The 25,769-nt window shown below is 55.2% G+C and overlaps 1 protein-coding gene and 1 non-coding gene across 6 annotated transcripts in view; both read left to right on the top strand.

Moving 5' to 3' along the window:
- The window catches only part of EPRS1 (glutamyl-prolyl-tRNA synthetase 1), a 362,185-nt gene that overhangs the window by 224,054 nt on the left and 112,362 nt on the right, over positions 1–25,769 (top strand). For all 5 annotated transcript variants that reach the window (XM_063919127.1, XM_063919126.1, XM_063919129.1 and 2 more), the window contains one exon: positions 17,915–18,016. In XM_063919127.1, the coding sequence (XP_063775197.1) occupies positions 17,915–18,016 (102 nt within the window). The remainder of the gene's footprint in view (positions 1–17,914; positions 18,017–25,769) is intronic.
- LOC134913464 (U5 spliceosomal RNA) lies at positions 20,387–20,501 on the top strand. The gene has a single exon (XR_010177221.1). It is a non-coding gene; the product is annotated as a U5 spliceosomal RNA (small nuclear RNA).

Genomic DNA, 25,769 nt, shown 5'->3' with positions numbered 1-25,769 from the left:
GTCTCTGCTGAGGACTGGATGAATGACGTGTGACATGGCTCTGGTGGTGAGTGCTGGGATCTCTGCTGAGGAGTGGATGAGTGACGGGTGACACGGCTGTGGTGCAATGTGGTGGTGAGTACCGGGATCTCTGCTGAGGAGTGGATGAGTGACGGGTGACAAGGCTGTGGTGCAATGTGGTGGTGAGTGCCAGGATCTCTGCTGACTAGTGGATGAGTGGCGTGTGACACGGCTGTGGTGCAATGTGGTGGTGAGTGCTGGGATCTCTGCTGAGGAGTGGATGAGTGACGTGTGACACGGCTGTGGTGCAATGTGGTGGTGAGTGCCGGGATCTCTGCTGAGGAGTGGATGTGTGACGTGTGACACGGCTGTGGTGCAATGTGGTGGTGAGTGCCGGGATCTCTGCTGAGGAGTGGGTGAGTGACGTGTGACACGGCTGTGGTGCAATGTGGTGGTGAGTGCCGGGATCTCTGCTGAGGAGTGGATGTGTGACGTGTGACACGGCTGTGGTGCAATGTGGTGGTTAGTGCCGGGATCTCTGCTGAGGAGTGGATGAGTGACGGGTGACACGGCTGTGGTGGTGAGTGCCGGGATTTCTGCTGAGGAGTGGATGAGTGATGTGTGACACGGCTGTGGTGCAATGTGGTGGTGAGTGCCGGGGTCTCTGCTGAGGAGTGGATGAGTGACGTGGCTGTGGTGCAATGTGGTGGTGAGTGCCGGGGTCTCTGCTGAGGAGTGGATGAGTGACGTCTGACACGGCTGTGGTGCAATGTGGTGGTGAGTGCCGGGGTCTCTGCTGAGGAGTGGATGAGTGACGTGTGACACGGCTGTGGTGCAATGTGGTGGTGAGTGCCGGGGTCTCTGCTGAGGAGTGGATGAGTCACGTGTAACCCGGCTGTGGTGCAATGTGGTGGTGAGTGCCGGGCCTCTGCTGAGGAGTGGATAAATGACGTGTGACACGACTGAGGTGCAAAGTGGTGGTGCGTGCCGGGGCTTCAGCTGAGGAGTGGATCAGTGACGTGTGACACGGCTGTGGGGCAATGTGGTGGTGAGTGCCGGGGCCTCTGCTGAGGAGTGGATGAGTGACGTGTGACACGGTTGTGGTGCAATGTGGTGGTGAGTTCCGGGATCTCTGCTGAGGAGTGAATGAGTGACGTGTGACACGGCTGTGGTGCAATGTGGTGGTGAGTGCCGGGATCTCTGCTGAGGAGTGGATGAGTGATGGATGACACGGCTGTGTTGCAATGTGGTGGTGAGTGCCGGGGACTCTGCTGAGGAGTGGATGAGTGACGTGTGACACGGCTGTGGTGCAGTGTGATGGTGAATGCCGTGGCCTCTGCTGAGGAGTGGATCAGTGACATGTGACACGGCTGTGGTGCAATGTGGTGGTGAGTGCCGGGGCCTCTGCTGAGGAGTGGATGAGTGACGTGTGACACGGCTGTGGTGGTGAGTGCCGGGGCTTCTGCTGAGGGGTGGATGAGTCGCGTGGGACACGGCTGTGGTGCAATGTAGTGGTGAGTGCCGGGGCTTCTGCTGAGGGGTGGATTAGTCGCGTGTGACACGGCTGTGGTGCAATGTAGTGGTGAGTGCCGGGGCCTCTGCTGAGGAGTGGATGAGTGACGGGTGACATGGCTGTGGTGCAATGTGGTGGTGAGTGCCGGGATCTCTGCTGAGGAGTGGATGAGTGACGTGTGACACGTCTGTGGTGGTGAGTGCCGGGATCTCTGCTGAGGAGTGGATGAGTGACGTGTGACACGGCTGTGGTGCAATGTGGTGGTGAGTGCCGGGGTCTCTGCTGAGGAGTGGACGGGTGACACGGTTGTGGTGCAATGTGGTGGTGAGTGCCGGGATCTCTGCTGAGGAGTGGATGAGTGACGTGTGACACGGCTGTGGTGGTGAGTGCCGGGGTCTCTGCTGAGGAGTTGACGGGTGAAACGGCTGTGGTGCAATGTGGTGGTGAGTGCCGGGGCCTCTGCTGAGGAGTGGATGAGTGACGTGTGACACGGCTGTGGTGGTGAGTGCCGGGGCTTCTGCTGAGGGGTGGATGAGTCGCGTGTGACACGGCTGTGGTGCAATGTAGTGGTGAGTGCCGGGGCCTCTGCTGTGGAGTGGATGAGTCACGTGTGACACGGCTGTGGTGCAATGTGGTGGTGAATGCCGGGATCTCTGCTGAGGAGTGGATGAGTGACGGGTGACATGGCTGTGGTGCAATGTGGTGGTGAGTGCCGGGATCTCTGCTGAGGAGTGGAAGAGTGACGTGTGACACGTCTGTGGTGGTGAGTGCTGGGATCTCTGCTGAGGAGTGGATGAATGACGTGTGACACGGCTGTGGTGCAATGTGGTGGTGAGTGCCGGGGTCTCTGCTGAGGAGTGGACGGGTGACACGGTTGTGGTGCAATGTGGTGGTGAGTGCCGGGATCTCTGCTGAGGAGTGGATGAGTGACGTGTGAAACGGCTGTGGTGCAATGTGGTGGTGAGTGCCGGGGGCCTCTGCTGAGGAGTGGATGAGTGACGGGTGACACGGCTGTGGTGCAATGTGGTGGTGAGTGCCAGGATCTCTGCTGAGGAGTGGATGTGTGACGTGTGACACGGCTGTGGTGCAATGTGGTGGTGAGTGCCAGGATCTCTGCTGACTAGTGGATGAGTGGCGTGTGACACGGCTGTGGTGCAATGTGGTGGTGAGTGCCGGGATCTCTGCTGAGGAGTGGGTGAGTGACGTGTGACACGGCTGTGGTGCAATGTGGTGGTGAGTGCCAGGATCTATGCTGAGGAGTGGATGAGTGACGTGTGACACGGCTATGGTGCAATGTGGTAGTGTGAGTGCCGTGGTCTCTGCTGAGGAGTGGATGAGTGACGTGTGACACGGCTGTGGTGCAATGTGGTGGTGAGTGCCGGGATCTCTGCTGAGGAGTGGGTGAGTGACGTGTGACACGGCTGTGGTGCAATGTGGTGGTGAGTGCCAGGATCTCTGCTGATGAGTGACGTGTGACACGGCTGTGGTGCAATGTGGGGTGAGTGCCGGGATCTCTGCTGAGGAGTGGATGAGTGACGTGTGACACGGCTGTGGTGGTGAGTGCCGGGGCCTATGCTGAGGAGTGGATGAGTGACGTGTGACGCGGCTGTGGTGCAATGTTGTGGTGAGTGCCGGGATCTCTGCTGAGGAGTGGATGAGTGACGTGTGACACGGCTGTGGTGCAATGTGGTGGTGAGTGCCGGGATCTCTGCTGAGGAGTGGATGAGTGACGTGTGACGCGGCTGTGGTGCAATGTTGTAGTGAGTGCCGGGGCCTCTGCTGAGGAGTGGATGAGTGACGTGTGACACGGCTGTGGTGCAATGTGGTGGTGAGTGCCGGGATCTCTGCTGAGGAGTGGATGAGTGACGTGTGACACGGCTGTGGTGCAATGTGGTGGTGAGTGCCGGGATCTCTGCTGAGGAGTGGATGAGTGACGGGTGACACGGCTGTGGTGGTGAGTGCCGGGATTTCTGCTGAGGAGTGGATGAGTGATGTGTGACACGGCTGTGGTGCAATGTGGTGGTGAGTGCCGGGGCCTCTGCTGAGGAGTGGATGAGTGACGTGTGACACGGCTGTGGTGCAATGTGGTGGTGAGTGCCGGGATCTCTGCTGAGGAGTGGATCCATGACGTGTGACACGGCTGTGGTGCAATGTGGTGGTGAGTGCCGGGGTCTCTGCTGAGGAGTGGATGAGTCACGTGTGACACGGCTGTGTTGGAGAGTGCCGGGCCTCTGCTGAGGAGTGGATAAATGACGTGTGACACGACTGAGGTGCAATGTGGTGGTGCGTGCCGGGGCTTCAGCTGAGGAGTGGATTAGTGACGTGTGACACGGCTGTGGGGCAATGTGGTGGTGAGTGCCGGGGCCTCTGCTGAGGAGTGGATGAGTGACGTGTGAGAAGGTTGTGGTGCAATGTGGTGGTGAGTTCCGGGATCTCTGCTGAGGAGTGAATGAGTGACGTGTGACACGGCTGTGGTGCAATGTGGTGGTGAGTTCCGGGATCTCTGCTGAGGAGTGAATGAGTGACGTGTGACACGGCTGTGGTGCAATGTGGTGGTGAGTGCCGGGATCTCTGCTGAGGAGTGGATGAGTGATGGATGACACGGCTGTGTTGCAATGTGGTGGTGAGTGCCGGGGCATCTGCTGAGGAGTGGATGAGTGACGTGTGACACGGCTGTGGTGCAGTGTGGTGGTGAATGCCGGGCCTCTGCTGAGGAGTGGATCAGTGACATGTGACACGGCTGTGGTGCAATGTGGTGGTGAGTGCCGGGGCCTCTGCTGAGGAGTGGATGAGTGACGTGTGACACGGCTGTGGTGGTGAGTGCCGGGGCTTCTGCTGAGGGGTGGATGAGTCGCGTGTGACACGGCTGTGGTGCAATGTAGTGGTGAGTGCCGGGGCCTCTGCTGTGGAGTGGATGAGTCACGTGTTACACGGCTGTGGTGTAATGTGGTGGTGAATGCCGGGATCTCTGCTGAGGAGTGGATGAGTGACGGGTGACACGGCTGTGGTGGTGAGTGCCGGGATCTCTGCTGAGGAGTGGATGAGTGACGTGTGACACGTCTGTGGTGGTGAGTACCGGGATCTCTGCTGAGGAGTGGATGAGTGACGTGTGATACGGCTGTGGTGCAATGTGGTGGTGAGTGCCGGGATCTCTGCTGAGAAATGGATGAGTGACGTGTGACACGTCTGTGGTGGTGAGTGCCGGGATCTCTGCTGAGGAGTGGATGAGTGACGTGTGACACGGCTGTGGTGCAATGTGGTGGTGAGTGCCGGGGTCTCTGCTGAGGAGTGGACGGGTGATACGGTTGTGGTGCAATGTGGTGGTGAGTGCCGGGATCTCTGCTGAGGAGTGGATGAGTGACGTGTGAAACGGCTGTGGTGCAATGTGGTGGTGAGTGCTGGGATCTCTGCTGAGGAGTGGATGAGTGACGTGTGACACGGCTGTGGTGGTGAGTGCTGGGGCTTCTGCTGAGGGGTGGATGAGTCGCGTGTGACACGGCTGTGGTGCAATGTGGTGGTGAGTGCCGGGGCCTCTGCTGAGGAGTGGATGAGTGGTGTGTGACACGGCTATGGTGCAATGTGGTGGTGAATGCCGGGATCTCTGCTGAGGAGTGGATGAGTGACGTGTAACACGGCTGTGGTGCAATGTGGTGGTGAGTGCCGGGGTCTCTGCTGAGGACTGGATGAATGACGTGTGACATGGCTGTGGTGGTGAGTGCTGGGATCTCTGCTGAGGAGTGGATGAGTGACGGGTGACACGGCTGTGGTGCAATGTGGTGGTGAGTACCGGGATCTCTGCTGAGGAGTGGATGAGTGACGGGTGACAAGGCTGTGGTGCAATGTGGTGGTGAGTGCCAGGATCTCTGCTGACTAGTGGATGAGTGGCGTGTGACACGGCTGTGGTGCAATGTGGTGGTGAGTGCTGGGATCTCTGCTGAGGAGTGGATGAGTGACGTGTGACACGGCTGTGGTGGTGAGTGCCGGGATCTCTGCTGAGGAGTGGATGAGTGACGGGTGACACAGCTGTGGTGCAATGTGCTGGTGAGTGCCGGGATCTCTGCTGAGGAGTGGATGTGTGACGTGTGACACGGCTGTGGTGCAATGTCGTGGTGAGTGCCGGGATCTCTGCTGAGGAGTGGGTGAGTGACGTGTGACACGGCTGTGGTGCAATGTGGTGGTGAGTGCCGGGATCTCTGCTGAGGAGTGGATGTGTGACGTGTGACACGGCTGTGGTGCAATGTGGTGGTGAGTGCCGGGATCTCTGCTGAGGAGTGGATGTGTGACGTGTGACACGGCTGTGGTGCAATGTGGTGGTGAGTGCCAGGATCTCTGCTGACTAGTGGATGAGTGGCGTGTGACACGGCTGTGGTGCAATGTGGTGGTGAGTGCTGGGATCTCTGCTGAGGAGTGGATGAGTGACGTGTGACACGGCTGTGGTGCAATGTGGTGGTGAGTGCCGGGATCTCTGCTGAGGAGTGGATGAGTGACGGGTGACACGGCTGTGGTGCAATGTGGTGGTGAGTGCCGGGATCTCTGCTGAGGAGTGGATGAGTGACGTGTGACGCGGCTGTGGTGCAATGTTGTAGTGAGTACCGGGGCCTCTGCTGAGGAGTGGATGAGTGACGTGTGACACGGTTGTGGTGCAATGTGGTGGTGAGTGCCGGGATCTCTGCTGAGTGGATGAGTGACGGGTGACACGGCTGTGGTGGTGAGTGCCGGGATTTCTGCTGAGGAGTGGATGAGTGATGTGTGACACGGCTGTGGTGCAATGTGGTGGTGAGTGCCGGGGTCTCTGCTGAGGAGTGGATGAGTGACGTGGCTGTGGTGCAATGTGGTGGTGAGTGCCGGGGTCTCTGCTGAGGAGTGGATGAGTGACGTCTGACACGGCTGTGGTGCAATGTGGTGGTGAGTGCCGGGGTCTCTGCTGAGGAGTGGATGAGTGACGTGTGACACGGCTGTGGTGCAATGTGGTGGTGAGTGCCGGGGTCTCTGCTGAGGAGTGGATGAGTCACGTGTGACCCGGCTGTGGTGCAATGTGGTGGTGAGTGCCGGGCCTCTGCTGAGGAGTGGATAAATGACGTGTGACACGACTGAGGTGCAATGTGGTGGTGCGTGCCGGGGCTTCAGCTGAGGAGTGGATCAGTGACGTGTGACACGGCTGTGGGGCAATGTGGTGGTGAGTGCCGGGGCCTCTGCTGAGGAGTGGATGAGTGACGTGTGACACGGTTGTGGTGCAATGTGGTGGTGAGTTCCGGGATCTCTGCTGAGGAGTGAATGAGTGACGTGTGACACGGCTGTGGTGCAATGTGGTGGTGAGTGCCGGGATCTCTGCTGAGGAGTGGATGAGTGATGGATGACACGGCTGTGTTGCAATGTGGTGGTGAGTGCCGGGGCCTCTGCTGAGGAGTGGATGAGTGACGTGTGACACGGCTGTGGTGCAGTGTGGTGGTGAATGCCGGGGCCTCTGCTGAGGAGTGGATCAGTGACATGTGACACGGCTGTGGTGCAATGTGGTGGTGAGTGCCGGGGCCTCTGCTGAGGAGTGGATGAGTGACGTGTGACACGGCTGTGGTGGTGAGTGCCGGGGCTTCTGCTGAGGGGTGGATGAGTCGCGTGGGACACGGCTGTGGTGCAATGTAGTGGTGAGTGCCGGGGCTTCTGCTGAGGGGTGGATTAGTCGCGTGTGACACGGCTGTGGTGCAATGTAGTGGTGAGTGCCGGGGCCTCTGCTGAGGAGTGGATGAGAGACGGGTGACATGGCTGTGGTGCAATGTGGTGGTGAGTGCCGGGATCTCTGCTGAGGAGTGGATGAGTGACGTGTGACACGTCTGTGGTGGTGAGTGCCGGGATCTCTGCTGAGGAGTGGATGAGTGACGTGTGACACAGCTGTGGTGCAATGTGGTGGTGAGTGCCGGGGTCTCTGCTGAGGAGTGGACGGGTGACACGGTTGTGGTGCAATGTGGTGGTGAGTGCCGGGATCTCTGCTGCGGAGTGGATGAGTGACGTGTGACACGGCTGTGGTGGTGAGTGCCGGGGTCTCTGCTGAGGAGTTGACGGGTGAAACGGCTGTGGTGCAATGTGGTGGTGAGTGCCGGGGCCTCTGCTGAGGAGTGGATGAGTGACGTGTGACACGGCTGTGGTGGTGAGTGCCGGGGCTTCTGCTGAGGGGTGGATGAGTCGCGTGTGACACGGCTGTGGTGCAATGTAGTGGTGAGTGCCGGGGCCTCTGCTGTGGAGTGGATGAGTCACGTGTGAAACGGCTGTGGTGCAATGTGGTGGTGAGTGCCGGGGCCTCTGCTGAGGAGTGGATGAGTGACGGGTGACACGGCTGTGGTGCAATGTGGTGGTGAGTGCCAGGATCTCTGCTGAGGAGTGGATGTGTGACGTGTGACACGGCTGTGGTGCAATGTGGTGGTGAGTGCCAGGATCTCTGCTGACTAGTGGATGAGTGGCGTGTGACACGGCTGTGGTGCAATGTGGTGGTGAGTGCCGGGATCTCTGCTGAGGAGTGGGTGAGTGACGTGTGACACGGCTATGGTGCAATGTGGTAGTGTGAGTGCCGGGGTCTCTGCTGAGGAGTGGATGAGTGACGTGTGACACCGCTGTGGTGCAATGTGGTGGTGAGTGCCGGGATCTCTGCTGAGGAGTGGGTGAGTGACGTGTGACACGGCTGTGGTGCAATGTGGTGGTGAGTGCCAGGATCTCTGCTGATGAGTGACGTGTGACACGGCTGTGGTGCAATGTGGGGGTGAGTGCCGGGATCTCTGCTGAGGAGTGGATGAGTGACGTGTGACACGGCTGTGGTGGTGAGTGCCGGGGCCTATGCTGAGGAGTGGATGAGTGACGTGTGACGCGGCTGTGGTGCAATGTTGTGGTGAGTGCCGGGATCTCTGCTGAGGAGTGGATGAGTGACGTGTGACACGGCTGTGGTGCAATGTGGTGGTGAGTGCCGGGATCTCTGCTGAGGAGTGGATGAGTGACGTGTGACGCGGCTGTGGTGCAATGTTGTAGTGAGTGCCGGGGCCTCTGCTGAGGAGTGGATGAGTGACGTGTGACACGGCTGTGGTGCAATGTGGTGGTGAGTGCCGGGATCTCTGCTGAGGAGTGGATGAGTGACGGGTGACACGGCTGTGGTGGTGAGTGCCGGGATTTCTGCTGAGGAGTGGATGAGTGATGTGTGACACGGCTGTGGTGCAATGTGGTGGTGAGTGCCGGGGCCTCTGCTAAGGAGTGGATAAATGACGTGTGACACGACTGAGGTGCAATGTGGTGGTGCGTGCCGGGGCTTCAGCTGAGGAGTGGATTAGTGACGTGTGACACGGCTGTGGGGCAATGTGGTGGTGAGTGCCGGGGCCTCTGCTGAGGAGTGGATGAGTGACGTGTGAGAAGGTTGTGGTGCAATGTGGTGGTGAGTTCCGGGATCTCTGCTGAGGAGTGAATGAATGACGTGTGACACGGCTGTGGTGCAATGTGGTGGTGAGTTCCGGGATCTCTGCTGAGGAGTGAATGAGTGACGTGTGACACGGCTGTGGTGCAATGTGGTGGTGAGTGCCGGGATCTCTGCTGAGGAGTGGATGAGTGATGGATGACACGGCTGTGTTGCAATGTGGTGGTGAGTGCCGGGGCCTCTGCTGAGGAGTGGATAAGTGACGTGTGACACGGCTGTGGTGCAGTGTGGTGGTGAATGCCGGGCCTCTGCTGAGGAGTGGATCAGTGACATGTGACACGGCTGTGGTGCAATGTGGTGGTGAGTGCCGGGGCCTCTGCTGAGAAGTGGATGAGTGACGTGTGACACGGCTGTGGTGGTGAGTGCCGGGGCTTCTGCTGAGGGGTGGATGAGTCGCGTGTGACACGGCTGTGGTGCAATGTAGTGGTGAGTGCCGGGGCCTCTGCTGTGGAGTGGATGAGTCACGTGTGACACGGCTGTGGTGCAATGTGGTGGTGAATGCCGGGATCTCTGCTGAGGAGTGGATGAGTGACGGGTGACATGGCTGTGGTGCAATGTGGTGGTGAGTGCCGGGATCTCTGCTGAGGAGTGGATGAGTGACGGGTGACACGGCTGTGGTGGTGAGTGCCGGGATCTCTGCTGAGGAGTGGATGAGTGACGTGTGACACGTCTGTGGTGGTGAGTACCGGGATCTCTGCTGAGGAGTGGATGAGTGACGTGTGATACGGCTGTGGTGCAATGTGGTGGTGAGTGCCGGGATCTCTGCTGAGAAATGGATGAGTGACGTGTGACACGTCTGTGGTGGTGAGTGCCGGGATCTCTGCTGAGGAGTGGATGAGTGACGTGTGACACGGCTGTGGTGCAATGTGGTGGTGAGTGCCGGGGTCTCTGCTGAGGAGTGGACGGGTGATACGGTTGTGGTGCAATGTGGTGGTGAGTGCCGGGATCTCTGCTGAGGAGTGGATGAGTGACGTGTGAAACGGCTGTGGTGCAATGTGGTGGTGAGTGCTGGGATCTCTGCTGAGGAGTGGATGAGTGACGTGTGACACGGCTGTGGTGGTGAGTGCTGGGGCTTCTGCTGAGGGGTGGATGAGTCGTGTGTGACACGGCTGTGGTGCAATGTGGTGGTGAGTGCCGGGGCCTCTGCTGAGGAGTGGATGAGTGACGTGTGAAACGGCTGTGGTGCAATGTGGTGGTGAGTGCTGGGGCCTCTGCTGAGCAGTGGATGAGTGACGTGTGACATGGCTGTGGTGCAATGTGGTAGTGAGTGCCGGGATATCTGCTGAGGAGTGGATGAGTTGTGTGTGACACGGCTATGGTGCAATGTGGTGGTGAATGCCGGGATCTCTGCTGAGGAGTGGATGAGTGACGTGTAACACGGCTGTGGTGCAATGTGGTGGTGAGTGCCGGGGTCTCTGCTGAGGACTGGATGAATGACGTGTGACATGGCTGTGGTGGTGAGTGCTGGGATCTCTGCTGAGGAGTGGATGAGTGACGGGTGACACGGCTGTGGTGCAATGTGGTGGTGAGTACCGGGATCTCTGCTGAGGAGTGGATGAGTGACGGGTGACAAGGCTGTGGTGCAATGTGGTGGTGAGTGCCAGGATCTCTGCTGACTAGTGGATGAGTGGCGTGTGACACGGCTGTGGTGCAATGTGGTGGTGAGTGCTGGGATCTCTGCTGAGGAGTGGATGAGTGACGTGTGACACGGCTGTGGTGCAATGTGGTGGTGAGTGCCGGGGTCTCTGCTGAGGAGTGGGTGAGTGACGGGTGACAAGGCTGTGGTGCAATGTGGTGGTGAGTGCCAGGATCTCTGCTGACTAGTGGATGAGTGGCGTGTGACACGGCTGTGGTGCAATGTGGTGGTGAGTGCTGGGATCTCTGCTGAGGAGTGGATGAGTGACGTGTGACACGGCTGTGGTGCAATGTGGTGGTGAGTGCCGGGATCTCTGCTGAGGAGTGGGTGAGTGACGTGTGACACGGCTGTGGTGCAATGTGGTGGTGAGTGCCGGGATCTCTGCTGAGCAGTGGATGAGTGACGTGTGACACGGCTGTGGTGCAATGTGGTGGTGAGTGCCGGGATCTCTGCTTAGGAGTGGGTGAGTGACGTGTGACACGGCTGTGGTGCAATGTGGTGGTGAGTGCCGGGATCTCTGCTGAGGAGTGGATGTGTGACGTGTGACACGGCTGTGGTGCAATGTGGTGGTGAGTGCCAGGATCTCTGCTGACTAGTGGATGAGTGGCGTGTGACACGGCTGTGGTGCAATGTGGTGGTGAATGCCGGGCCTCTGCTGAGGAGTGGATCAGTGACATGTGACACGGCTGTGGTGCAATGTGGTGGTGAGTGCCGGGGCCTCTGCTGAGGAGTGGATGAGTGACGTGTGACACGGCTGTGGTGGTGAGTGCTGGGGCTTCTGCTGAGGGGTGGATGAGTCGCGTGTGACACGGCTGTGGTGCAATGTAGTGGTGAGTGCCGGGGCCTCTGCTGAGGAGTGGATGAGTGACGTGTGAAACGGCTGTGGTGCAATGTGGAGGTGAGTGCTGGGATCTCTGCTGAGGAGTGGATGAGTGACGTGTGACATGGCTGTGGTGCAATGTGGTAGTGAGTGCCGGGATCTCTGCTGAGGAGTGGATGAGTGATGTGTGACACGGCTGTGGTGCAATGTGGTGGTGAGTGCCGGGGTCTCTGCTGAGGACTGGATGAATGACGTGTGACATGGCTGTGGTGGTGAGTGCTGGGATCTCTGCTGAGGAGTGGATGAGTGACGGGTGACACGGCTGTGGTGCAATGTGGTGGTGAGTGCCGGAATCTCTGCTGAGGAGTGGATGTGTGACGTGTGACACGGCTGTGGTGCAATGTGGTGGTGAGTGCCAGGATCTCTGCTGACTAGTGGATGAGTGGCGTGTGACACGGCTGTGGTGCAATCTGGTGGTGAGTGCCGGGATCTCTGCTGAGGAGTGGATGTGTGACGTGTGACACGGCTGTGGTGCAATGTGGTGGTGAGTGCCGGGGCCTCTGCTGAGGAGTGGGTGAGTGACGTGTGACACGGCTGTGGTGCAATGTGGTGGTGAGTGCCAGGATCTCTGCTGAGGAGTGGATGAGTGACGTGTGACACGGCTGTGGTGCAATGTGGTGGTGAGTGCCGGGATCTCTGCTGAGGAGTGGGTGAGTGACGTGTGACACGGCTGTGGTGCAATGTGGTGGTGAGTGCCAGGATCTCTGCTGAGGAGTGGATGAGTGACGTGTGACACGGCTGTGGTGCAATGTGGTGGTGAGTGCCGGGATCTCTGCTGAGGAGTGGATGAGTGACGTGTGACACGGCTGTGGTGGTGAGTGCCGGGGCCTCTGCTGAGGAGTGGATGAGTGACGTGTGACGCGGCTGTGGTGCAATGTTGTGGTGAGTGCCGGGATCACTGCTGAGGAGTGGATGAGTGACGTGTGACACGGCTGTGGTGCAATGTGGTGGTGAGTGCCGGGATCTCTGCTGAGGAGTGGATGAGTGACGTGTGACACGGCTGTGGTGCAATGTGGTGGTGAGTGCCGGGATCTCTGCTGAGGAGTGGATGAGTGACGGGTCACACGGCTGTGGTGGTGAGTGCCTGAATTTCTGCTGAGGAGTGGATGAGTGATGTGTGACACGGCTGTGGTGCAATGTGGTGGTGAGTGCCGGGGTCTCTGCTGAGGAGTGGATGAGTGACGTGGCTGTGGTGCAATGTGGTGGTGAGTGCCGGGGCCTCTGCTGAGGAGTGGATGAGTGACGTGTGACACGGCTGTGGTGCAATGTGGTGGTGAGTGCCGGGATCTCTGCTGAGGAGTGGATCCATGACGTGTGACACGGCTGTGGTGCAATGTGGTGGTGAGTGCCGGGGTCTCTGCTGAGGAGTGGATGAGTCACGTGTGACACGGCTGTGTTGGAGAGTGCCGGGCCTCTGCTGAGGAGTGGATAAATGACGTGTGACACGACTGAGGTGCAATGAGGTGGTGCGTGCCGGGGCTTCAGCTGAGGAGTGGATCAGTGACGTGTGACACGGCTGTGGGGCAATGTGGTGGTAAGTGCCGGGGCCTCTGCTGAGGAGTGGATGAGTGACGTGTGACACGGTTGTGGTGCAATGTGGTGGTGAGTTCCGGGATCTCTGCTGAGGAGTGAATGAGTGACGTGTGACACGGCTGTGGTGCAATGTGGTGGTGAGTCCCGGGATCTCTGCTGAGGAGTGGATGAGTGACGTGTGACACGGCTGTGGTGCAATGTGGTGGTAAGTTCCGGGATCTCTGCTGAGGAGTGGATGAGTGATGGATGACACGGCTGTGTTGCAATGTGGTGGTTAGTGCCGGGGCCTCTGCTGAGGAGTGGATGAGTGACGTGTGACACGGCTGTGGTGCAGTGTGGTGGTGAATGCCGGGGCCTCTGCTGAGGAGTGGATGAGTCACGTGTGACACGGCTGTGGTGCAATGTAGTGGTGAGTGCCGGGGCCTCTGCTGTGGAGTGGGTGAGTGACGTGTGACACGGCTGTGGTGCAATGTGGTGGTGAATGCCGGGATCTCTGCTGAGGAGTGGATGAGTGACGGGTGACATGGCTGTGGTGCAATGTGGTGGTGAGTGCCGGGATCTCTGCTGAGGTGTGGATGAGTGACGTGTGACACGGCTGTGGTGCAATGTGGTGGTGAGAGCCGGGGTCTCTGCTGAGGAGTGGACGGGTGATACGGTTGTGGTGCAATGTGGTGGTGAGTGCCAGGATCTCTGCTGAGGAGTGGATGAGTGACGTGTGACTCGGCTGTGGTGCAATGTGGTGGTGAGTTCCGGGATCTCTGCTGAGGAGTGAATGAGTGACGTGTGACACGGCTGTGGTGCAATGTGGTGGTGAGTGCCGGGGCCTCTGCTGAGGAGTGGATGAGTGACGTGTGAAACGGCTGTGGTGCAATGTGTTGGTGAGTGCTGGGATCTCTGCTGAGGAGTGGATGAGTGACGTGTGACACGGCTGTGGTGGTGAGTGCCGGGGCTTCTGCTGAGGGGTGGTTGAGTCGCGTGTGACACGGCTGTGGTGCAATGTAGTGGTGAGTGCCGGGGCCTCTGCTATGGAGTGGATGAGTCACGTGTGACACGGCTGTGGTGCAATGTGGTGGTGAATGCCGGGATCTCTCATGAGTAGTGGATGAGTGACGGGTGACATGGCTGTGGTGCAATGTGGTGGTGAGTGCCAGGATCTCTGCTGAGGAGTGGATGAGTGACGTGTGACACGTCTGTGGTGGTGAGTGCCGGGATCTCTGCAGAGGAGTGGATGAGTGACGTGTGACACGGCTGTGGTGCAATGGGGTGGTGAGTGCCGGGGTCTCTGCTGAGGAGTGGACGGGTGACACGGTTGTGGTGCAATGTGGTGGTGAGTGCCGGGATCTCTGCTGAGGAGTGGATGAGTGACGTGTGAAACGGCTGTGGTGCAATGTGGTGGTGAGTGCCGGGGCCTCTGCTGAGGAGTGGATGAGTGACGTGTGACACGGCTGTGGTGGTGAGTGCCGGGGCTTCTGCTGAGGGGTGGATGAGTCGCGTGTGACACGGCTGTGGTGCAATGTAGTGGTGAGTGCCGGGGCCTCTGCTGTGGAGTGGATGAGTGACGTGTGACACGGCTGTGGTGCAATGTGGTGGTGATTGCCGGGATCTCTGCTGAGGAGTGGATGAGTGACGGGTGACACGTCTGTGGAGGTGAGTGCCGGGATCTCTGCTGAGGAGTGGATGAGTGACGTGTGACACGGCTGTGGTGCAATGTGGTGGTGAGTGCCGGGGTCTCTGCTGAGGAGTGGACGGGTGACACGGTTGTGGTGCAATGTGGTGGTGAGTGCCGGGATCTCTGCTGAGGAGTGGATGAGTGACGTGTGAAACGGCTGTGGTGCAATGTGGTGGTGAGTACTGGGATCTCTGCTGAGGAGTGGATGAGTGACATGTGACTCGTCTGTGGTGCAATGTGGTGGTGAGTGCCGGGATCTCTGCTGAGCAGTGGATGAGTGACGTGTGACATGGCTGTGGTGCAATGTGGTAGTGAGTGCCGGGATCTCTGCTGAGGAGTGGATGAGTCATGTGTGACACGGCTGTGGTGCAATGTGGTGGTGAGTGCCGGGATCTCTGCTGAGGAGTGGATGAGTGACGTGTAACACGGCTGTGGTGCAATGTGGTGGTGAGTGCCGGGGTCTCTGCTGAGGAGTGGATGAATGACGTGTGACATGGCTGTGGTGGTGAGTGCTGGGATCTCTACTGAGGAGTGGATGAGTGACGGGTGACACGGCTGTGGTGCAAGGTGGTGGTGCGTGCCGGGGCTTCTGCTGAGGAGTGGATCAGTGACGTGTGACACGGCTGTGGTGCAATGTGGTGGTGAGTGCCGGGATCTCTGCAGAGGAGTGGATGAGTGACGTGTGACACGGCTGTGGTGCAATGGGGTGGTGAGTTCCGGGGTCTCTGCTGAGGAGTGGACGGGTGACACGGTTGTGGTGCAATGTGGTGGTGAGTGCCGGGGCCTCTGCTGAGGAGTGGATGAGTGACGTGTGACACGGTTGTGGTGCAATGTGGTGGTGAGTGCCAGGATCTCTGCTGAGGAGTGGATGAGTGACGTGTGACTCGGCTGTGGTGCAATGTGGTGGTGAGTTCCGGGATCTCTGCTGAGGAGTGAATGAGTGACGTGTGACACGGCTGTGGTGCAATGTGGTGGTGAGTGCCGGGGCCTCTGCTGAGGAGTGGATGAGTGACGTGTGACACGGCTGTGGTGCAATGTGGTGGTGAGTGCCGGGGCCTCTGCTGAGGAGTGGATGAGTGACGTTTGACACGGCTGTGGTGGTGAGTGCCGGGGCTTCTGCTGAGGGGTGGATGAGTCGCGTGTGACACGGCTGTGGTGCAATGTAGTGGTGAGTGCCGGGGCCTCTGCTGTGGAGTGGATGAGTCACGTGTGACACGGCTGTGGTGCAATGTGGTGGTGAATGCCGGGATCTCTCATGAGGAGTGGATGAGTGACGGGTGACATGGCTGTGGTGCAATGTGGTGGTGAGTGCCAGGATCTCTGCTGAGGAGTGGATGAGTGACGTGTGACACGTCTGTGGTGGTGAGTGCCGGGATTTCTGCTGAGGAGTGGATGAGTGACGTGTGACACGGCTGTGGTGCAATATGGTGGTGAGTCCCGGGATCTCTGCTGAGCAGTGGATGAGTGACGGGTGACACGGCTGTGGTGCAATGTGGTGGTGAGTGCCGGGATCTCTGCTGAGCAGTGGATGAGTGACGTGTGACACGGCTGTGGTGCAATATGGTGGTGAGTACCGGGGCCTCTGCTGAGGAGTGGATGAGTGACGTGTGACGCGACTGTGGTGCAATGTTGTGGTGAGTGCCGGGATCTCTGCTGAGCAGTGGATGAGTGACGTGTGACGCGGCTGTGGTGCAATGTGGTGGTGAGTGCCGGGATCTCTGCTGAGCAGTGGATGAGTGACGTGTGACATGGCTGTGGTGCAATGTGGTGGTGAGTGCCGGGATCTCTGCTGAGCAGTGGATGAGTGACGTGTGACATGGCTGTGGTGCAATATGGTGGTGAGTTCCGGGGCCTCTGCTGAGGAGTGGATGAGTGACGTGTGACACGGCTGTGGTGCAATGTGGTGGTGAGTGCCGGGATCTCTGCTGAGGAGTGGATGAGTGACGTGTGACACGGCTGTGGTGCAATGTGGTGGTGAGTGCCGGGGTCTCTGCTGAGGAGTGGATGAGTGACGTGTGACACGGCTGTGGTGCAATATGGTGGTGAGTTCCGGGGCCTCTGCTGAGGAGTGGATGAGTGACGTGTGACACGGCTGTGGTGCAATGTGGTGGTGAGTGCCGGGATCTCTGCTGAGGAGTGGATGAGTGACGTGTGACACGGCTGTGGTGCAATGTGGTGGTGAGTGCCGGGGTCTCTGCTGAGGAGTGGATGAGTGACGTGTGACACGGCTGTGGTGCAATGTGGTGGTGAGTGCCGGGGACTCTGCTGAGGAGTGGATGAGTGACATGTGACTCGTCTATGGTGCAATGTGGTGGTGAGTGCTGGGGTCTCTGCTGAGGAGTGGATGAGTGACATGTGACTCGTCTATGGTGCAATGTGGTGGTGAGTGCCGGGATCTCTGCTGAGGAGTGGATGAGTGACGTGTGACATGGCTGTGGTGCAATGTGGTGGTGAGTGCCGGGATCTCTGCTGAGGAGTGGATGAGTGACGTGTGACACGGCTGTGGTGCAATGTGGTAGTGAGTGCCGGGATCTCTGCTGAGGAGTGGATGAGTGACGGGTGACACGGCTGTGGTGCAATGTGGTGGTGAGTGCCGGGGCCTCTGCTGAGGAGTGGATGAGTGACGTGTGACACGGCTGTGGTGCAATGTGGTGGTGAGTGCCGGGATCTCTGCTGAGGAGTGGGTGAGTGACGTGTGACACGGCTGTGGTGCAATGTGGTGGTGAGTGCCGGGGCCTCTGTTGAGGAGTGGATGAGTGACGTGTGACATGGCTGTGGTGCAATATGGTGGTGAGTGCCGGGATCTCTGCTGAGGAGTGGATGAGTGACGGGTGACACGGCTGTGGTGCAATGTGGTGGTGAGTGCCGGGGTCTCTGCTGAGGAGTGGATGAGTGACATGTGACTCGTCTATGGTGCAATGTGGTGGTGAGTGCTGGGGTCTCTGCTGAGGAGTGGATGAGTGACATGTGACTCGTCTATGGTGCAATGTGGTGGTGAGTGCCGGGATCTCTGCTGAGGAGTGGATGAGTGACGGGTGACATGGCTGTGGTGCAATGTGGTGGTGAGTGCCGGGATCTCTGCTGAAGAGTGGATGAGTGACATGTGACACGGCTGTGGTGCAATCTGGAGCAATTCCCGGTATCCATGTGAGTAGAGGGGCCGTGTGGTCCGTCCTGAATGTGCAGCGTGACCTCTCGGCTGTTCAATTAATTGTGTTGTCTCATATTTTGATCAGAGGTGGGAATTCAAGCACCCGCAGCCGTTCCTCCGGACCCGAGAATTCCTGTGGCAGGAGGGACACACGGCCTTTGCAACATACGAGGAAGCTGCAGAGGAGGTACTTGCTGGGTGGGGTGGGGAGGAGAGTGGTGCGTGTGTGTGTGTGGGGGGGGGGGGGGGGGTGTCGTCCGGTGTCGTCTCTTCATTCATATTGGAAAAGTCAGTCCCTCCATTGGTTACCTGTACTCTGCCGCATTCAATATAAAATACTGTTACTCACACACAAGGCCATTAACCAAACTGCACCAACGTACATCTCCTCACTCATCTCATAATATCTCCCAACCCGACCTCTCCGCTCTGCATAAGATCTGCGTCTCCCACTCACGATTACAGGACTTTCTTCAGGCTGCTCCTATTCTGTGGAATGCACTCCCACGCACAATAAGACTCTCCTCTAGTCTCCAAACCTTCAAACGTTCCCTGAAAACTCATCTCTTCAGGCAGCCTATCACATCCTGGAACCACCCACATCACCTTCATAAACCTTCCTATCAAATTGCATCCACTCTACAGTCCACACATATTCTCACATGTCTTCTCATTCTTCACTTTCCCTTCCTCCTGACCCTGGTTCATCATCTCTGTGTGACCATATCGTACAGCCCACCTAGAACCTCTGCAGTCTGGTGGACAACTATGTAATAGATATCACCTATTCTTGTGTACACATGCCTATTTCTTTATCATCCACTAGGGGTCACTGGAGTACTCTTGGGATATGGACGGGCGTAGCCGAACAAAGGCACTGAATATTTAAATTTAGGACTCTCCTCCCTCCATATCCCCGAGTACCTCAGTGTACTCCCTCAGTGTTTTTTCGGTGCTCACAGCACGAACATCGGCTTGTGGGAATGCCCACATTTGAAGATTTTATTAAATTTTTCATTTTACTTTTTATTTTTAATTTTTACACTTCCCTTCCCAGTTTCTTGAAAAACATGGGTCCGGGATGGTGCCGCTGCAAGGCAGCGCATGGCGTGTCGGTCCTCACAAAGAGCACCCTCACAGCCACAGGCGCTACAAGGCAGCGCATGGCGTGTCGGTCCTCACAAAGAGCACCCTCACAGCCACAGGCAGCCACTGTCTCCTGCAAGCTGGACGGAGCTTACAGAAAGAAGCCCGTCACAGCCAGGATGAGACAAAGAGCTGGAGAACGGAGCTTACAAGAGAAGCCCGTCACAGTCACAGCCAGGCTGGACGGAGCTTACAGGAGAAGCCCCGTCACAGCCAAGATGAGACAAACAGCTGCAGCTGGACGGAGCTTACAGAAGAAGCCCCGTCACAGCCAAGATGAGAAGCTGGACGGAGCTTACAAGAAAGAAGCCCCGTCACAGCCAGGATGAAAGCCCCGTCGAACTGAGTACAAAAGCGGTGACAAGGTATGGTGGGGTGTCAGGGCGGTCAGCTCACGCTGCCGCCCTGCTGTGTGGGGAAAAGGTATTACTTTACTGACTAATTACACCGCGCCGCTTAGTACAGACACCCGCCGCTGCTCGCCGCCGCTGATTAGACACGCTGAAACCAGCCGAGCCAGCCACTTTACGAGATCGCGGGGACATAGCTCTGAGCGGCCGCACGTCACTCAAAGACGCCGGCCGCTCTCCCAGCGCCACCGCAGCCGCCGCTGATTACCCGGCCACTGCTGAAGGATGAAAGGCGCTGGCCGCTCGTCCGGACCACAGCTCCCCGGCACTTTACAGCAGCGCTTCCCTGCTTCATCTTGGCTCCCTGCACCCACTCCCGTCCGCTGCAGGTAACATGGGGAAACTTCCTCACAAGCAGCGCAGCTGCAGGGGGGGTGAGGGGGAGTAAATGCCATAGCAGCAGCACCATAAAGGCTGCATGGATAATAAGCATAGGCTGTTCAGTTTTAAGCTAATAACCTAAACTATGTTTCTGATTGTAAGCATGGCAGGCATTTTTAACATGCTTCCTAGTTTTTTTTTTTTTTTCCCCTGTTATGGTTGCCATATAATGTTAATACAACAGTGTTTCTATTAACTGGAAGGCTAAAATGATTATCACAGTTTAATAGGCGATTAAGCCTATATTAACTGTATAATAGCCTATATTAACTGTATAATAGCCTATATTAACTGTATAATAGCCTATATTAACTGTATAATAGGCTATTAAGCATATATATTAACACTGCAGCAGGAAACCTGTCATGTGATTTTCAGTGTATGCATGGAGGGCCAGTTTAATCATTACTGTTTCTTCCAGTTTATAATTCCAGAACATTCCGGCCATACACCTCTACTCCACAAGGAGGCGCAGGGGTGTTAGTGGGAATTTTTTGTTCAGGTTTTCACATAATTCTGGAACATTCCTGCCCTACATCTCTAAGCCACCAGAGGCAAAGGGGTGTTAGTGGGAATTTGGTTCGGGTTGCACATGTCCATGTGAACTTTTCACATAAAGAATACTCTGGTTTCTCTTCAGAGGGAATAAATCTTTCGCCTTTTACTAAAGATTTCCGTAGAGAGAAACAACCATGAGTTTCATATAAATTTTTGATGCCTGGCTACGGCTGGCTTTAATATGCTTTTCAGCAATAAAAATATATATATGACACAAAAGAACTTCAATAAGTCGTGCAAGTGTCTGTCCGTTGCCTATTGTGGGGTCTGTCTGCATAGCGAGTAAGGCTCTAGCGCAGACTAAAAATAATTTTAAAGATCCTATGTTAACATTGGCAATTCAAATTTAAAGAGCGGTAACATCGGAGTCTCGGATACTCCACCTGCTCTAACTAAAGACAGTCTTTTCAAAGGGCAATTCCCTTTGGGTACCAGGGTGTTTATTTAACTGGTCTTATAATTTAATGCACGATTCTATGTCAGATCTCACACCAATAACTACGAGTGAGAAGGGTGCATTACACCAGCACGCATATAGGGGGAGTTTTTGACAACATACATTGCTAAATCCCAGTGCGTCACTGTCTTTATTTTTACAGAGACTGAGCACTCTAAGCTCTATTTAATCGTTTCCAAAATGACGCGATCCGCTATTGGTAAATGCGTCTGTGTCAAAGAATACACTAGACTATATGTATGGAAACAAGGTCGATCACGGTTTAAAGAAGCTGCAGAGTATATCTGTAAAGCTTCTGCTAACGCCGGTCACTTTCATCGTCGCTAGTTTAACCACGACAAGGCCATAGCTTGTTGGTCCTAAATTTGACATTACTGCAGCCAGTATCAAAACGGAAATACTTGTGCCGGCGTTTAATTCCTTTAGACTTCAGTTTTTCAAATAAAAGCAGTCACGCTTTGTAAAGACGCTATAGTCTGCAAGCCAGTGGCTTGATGACCTCTTAGGCCATCTACATGTTCCTATTGTGGAAGCGCGTCTTTACACGTTACATTGCGGAAGACATCAACTCATGAGGTCTCAGCTATTTACAGATTAAAGTACAAGATGCCTCTAGCGAAGGGTTTGGCAGGTGGCCATTTAGTCTCTGCTGGTTTTCAGCTGTTTTATATCCAGTCAGTAGTACACCAGCAGAGTCAGGGTTACTTATTCCCCTCTGTTTGGGGGAACAAAAACAGGCAGCTCCTTCGCAGTCTCAATCAGCAAGTCACTTAATGCAGTTTGAAAATGGATTTTCTGCGGTTAGCATTTGCATATTGGAGCCACAATGATCTTGGAGCACTTGATCTTCACAATGAGTATTTAACCATTCTGGTTGTTCATAGGTTCTAGCGTTTGCAAAACGCCACAACTATTACCCATTTCAGGTCTACCGTTTGGCTTCTGGTCAACGCCTCGGGTATTTACCAAAGTGATGTTGGTGGTAGCTCATCTCAGAGTCCTGACAGTGACAATCTTTCCATACTTAGACTATCTGCTCATTAGAACTCTGTCTCACCAGAGTGCCTCTAACTTAGATGATCTGCTCATAAAAACTCTGTCTCAACAGAGTTCCTCTAATTTGCGCTACTAATGTATACTGCGGTGGCAGATCATGTTCAAAAGCTGAGCGATTCCTAGGTAAGATTATAAATACGGTAAATCAAAGACATTTACCTACTACACATCTAGTAATTAGTGCAAAACACGCACACTAGCGATACATTGGTGTATTCGACTGTTAAAAATAATGATGTGTTTCAAAGCGCTTTAAGTTCGCCGGCCTTCACTCGCGTTTCCCACAGAGGGCCGAGGGTGTATATACTCTGGACGACAGTCTCAGAGGTTCAGGAGTTGTAGTTAAAAAAGAGGTTCTAAAATCACGACAGATTGATGTCGATAAAAGTCCTGGAACTCCATGCATTTTACAATGCACTACATGCTTCGTTTTCAGTCTGACCAAGGGCAGTCAGACAATGCAACGGGAGTTGCATACACAACAACCAGGGAGAACCAAGAAGCCGCATGGCAATGCGGCAGGTAACTCGAATCCTTAATTGCCCAGAACACTATTATGTGATAAGGTCAACGGGGTTCATTCCGTGAGTGGACATCTAAGACAGATGATCTCAACCGTCAGGAGTTATATCCTGAAAACTGGACATTAAATCCAGAGGTGGTTCATATGTGAGTCCACAAAAGATTACCCTCAGGTATACATGATGGCATCTCGCCAAATTACAAAAGCTCTGTATGTGTACAAAACAACAGATCACAAGGGCAGTGGCGGTGGAGTGTTTCACATTCATGTGGTCATTCAGCATCGTGTATCTGGCTCCACCATTTTCCGCTGTTCTCTCCGTTGCCAAAACGGATCATAAGACAGTTCGTCACAGTCATACTGGTGATATCTCATGGGTTTCGGAGAGCTTGCTTCTCGAATCTCCAAGGAATACTGGCACACGATCTTGGCTGCTCATAATACGTCCAGCCTGTTACATCAGGGAACGTTCTTTTACCCATAGTTACCTATGTACCTATTACCTATGTACAGCAGCTGCGGTTGACGGGGTGAGGGTTCAGACCGCCCTCTTAAGAAATAGAGCGTTACAGTATCAGTTATACCAACCATGTTACGAGCTAGTAAGCCGCTTGAGGCAGCTCATTATTACAAAATTTTGTGTGCTTACATAGGTGGTAGACCTCCGAAGTTTCCGACATCATCCTTCAAGTTACCCGTATTCTGTTAAACGGGGTGGAATGGAAAACTGCGTTTATCTGCACTGAGGTTGCAGGTATCTGTGTGGTAAACTTATTTTCAAAGACGTTTGCCTCTATTGCGTCTGTACACACTTTTCTACAGGGTGTCATCAAAGTTCAGACTCTATTTATCCCACCTACAGCGCCAGGTGGCTTGAGGTTGGGTTCAGATTTCTTACAGTTTTCATATTTTGAACCCTTACAACAAATGGGGATTAAGTTTCTCACTTTGGAAAGCGTTTTTCATCTAGCCTTGGCTTCGGCAAGGGGTTTGTTTTCATATTTGGGTGCCTTGTATTCCAAGCCACCGTATTTCAGTTTTCTCATGACAAAGCAGATCTTCGGACGAATTCCGCTTTCGCAGTCTGCACATCAATATACTAATAGTGGTTCCTGTGTGGACAGCACATTCTAGAATTCTGAATGTGGTAAACGCATTATGCATTTATATATGTCCCGAACGTCTACAATACGTAATACGGATACGTTGTTTGTTCTCTATGATGCTGCCAACTGGGGTTAGCCAGTTCTCAGCAGACATTATCCAGTTGGATAATAATGACTACAAGTCAGGCTTACTTTAAGGCTAAGTTACAATCGCCTACGTCAGTAATAGCTCATCCCACAGGTTCTGTGGGAATGTCAGACCCAGCGGGTCGTGGAGCGTCTACGACGCGGCTACATAGCCTTCAGTGCACCACGTTGGTGCATGTTTACACGTTATGAATGGTAAGCGCCATCAGCATCTAGCTTTGGCTGCCTACTGTTACAAGTATCAAACAGCTCTCCCGCCCACGAGGGAAGCTTTGGTACGTCCCAAGAGTACTCCAGTGACCCCTAGTGGATGATAAAGAAAATAGGATTTTGGTACTTACCAGGTAAATCCTTTTCTTTGAATCCATAGGGGGCACTGGACGCCCACCCAGAGCAGTTTTATCTGGGTTGTTTTAAGCTCAAGGGAGCTTAGGGTAACAAGTTTTACTTGGTTGGTATTAAGCTCAGAGGAGCTTATGGTAACACATTTTCACCGATTGGTTCAAATTATAAAATTCTATCGGTTAAGGTGTCAACTGTTTAGTTGACAGTAAGGTTATGGGTCAACTTTGTTGTTGTCCGTTATGTTATAGGTATTCTCCATTGTCAACCTCTCTATATAGTTCCTGTTCGCTCAGTAAAAAACACTGAGGGAGTACACTGAGGTACTCGGGGATATGGAGGGGGGAGAGTCCTAAATTTAAATATTCAGTGCCTTTGTTCGGCTACGCCCGTCCATATCCCAAGAGTACTCCAGTGCCCCCTATGGATTCAAAGAAAAGGATTTACCTGGTAAGTACCAAAATCCTATTTTCCCTATAGAGTGTAAGCCTGTGAGCAGGGCCCTCCTACCTCTATGACTGTTTGTTATCACCCAGTTTGTTATTTCTTTTTCATCCACTAGGGGTCACTGGAGTACTCTTGGGATATGGGCGGCGTAGCAGAAACAAAGGCACTGAATATTTAAATTTAGAACTCTCCACCCCTCCATATCCCAGAGTACCTCAGTGTACGACCTCAGTGTTTTTTCCGTGCTCAAAGCACTAACAACGGCTTGTGGGATTCCCACACTTTGTGGAAGATTTTTATTAATTTTTCATTTTTATTTTTTAATTTTCAATTTTTACTATACATCCCTTCCCAGTTTATTGAAAAACATGGGTCCGGGATAGTGCCGCTGCAACAGCGCATGGCGTGTCGGTCCTCACAAAGAGCACCCTCTCAGCCACAGGCCCACTGGCCTGCAACAGCTGGACGGAACTTACAGAAAGAAGCCCCGTCACAGCCATAAAAAAGTGATCAAAGAGCTGGACGGAGCTTACAGAAAGAAGCCCCGTCACAGCCATGAAGAGGATCAAGCAGCTGGACGGAGCTTACAGATAGAAGCCCCGTCACAGCCATGAAGAGGATCAAGCAGCTGGGCGGAGCTTACAGATAGAAGCCCCGTCACAGCCATGAAGAGGATCAAGCAGCTGGACGGAGCTTACAGATAGAAGCCCCGTCACAGCCATGAAGAGGATCAAGCAGCTGGACGGAGCTTACAGATAGAAGCCCCGTCACAGCCATGAAGAGGATCAAGCAGCTGGACGGAGCTTACAGATAGAAGCCCCGTCACAGCCATGAAGAGGATCAAGCAGCTGGACGGAGCTTACAGATAGAAGCCCCGTCACAGCCATGAAGAGGATCAAGCAGCTGGACGGAGCTTACAGATAGAAGCCCCGTCACAGCCATGAAGAGGATCAAGCAGCTGGACGGAGCTTACAGATAGAAGCCCCGTCACAGCCATGAAGAGGATCAAGCAGCTGGACGGAGCTTACAGATAGAAGCCCCGTCACAGCCATGAAGAGGATCAAGCAGCTGGACGGAGCTTACAGATAGAAGCCCCGTCACAGCCATGAAGAGGATCAAGCAGCTGGACGGAGCTTACAGATAGAAGCCCCGTCGCAGCTACGCCTGGAGAGCTCTGAGCTTAGAATAAGGTATGCTGGGGAAAACGGGGCGGTCAGCGCAGGCGGCCGCCCCGCTGTGTGGTGTGCCGTTCACAGTGAAGGGGGAGGTCAGCTCCCGCTGCCGCCCGAGGTGTGGGGACATTGTAGCGCTTAGCGCACGCCGCTGCTCGCTCCACTTGGCGCCCGTTCCGCCGCTGGTCTCCCCAC

This window comes from Pseudophryne corroboree, chromosome 4 (assembly GCF_028390025.1).
Source record: "Pseudophryne corroboree isolate aPseCor3 chromosome 4, aPseCor3.hap2, whole genome shotgun sequence".
NCBI classification, from domain to species: Eukaryota; Metazoa; Chordata; class Amphibia; order Anura; family Myobatrachidae; genus Pseudophryne; species Pseudophryne corroboree.
Note: the sequence above shows the minus strand (reverse complement) of the source record. Positions and strands in the feature narration are given on the sequence as shown.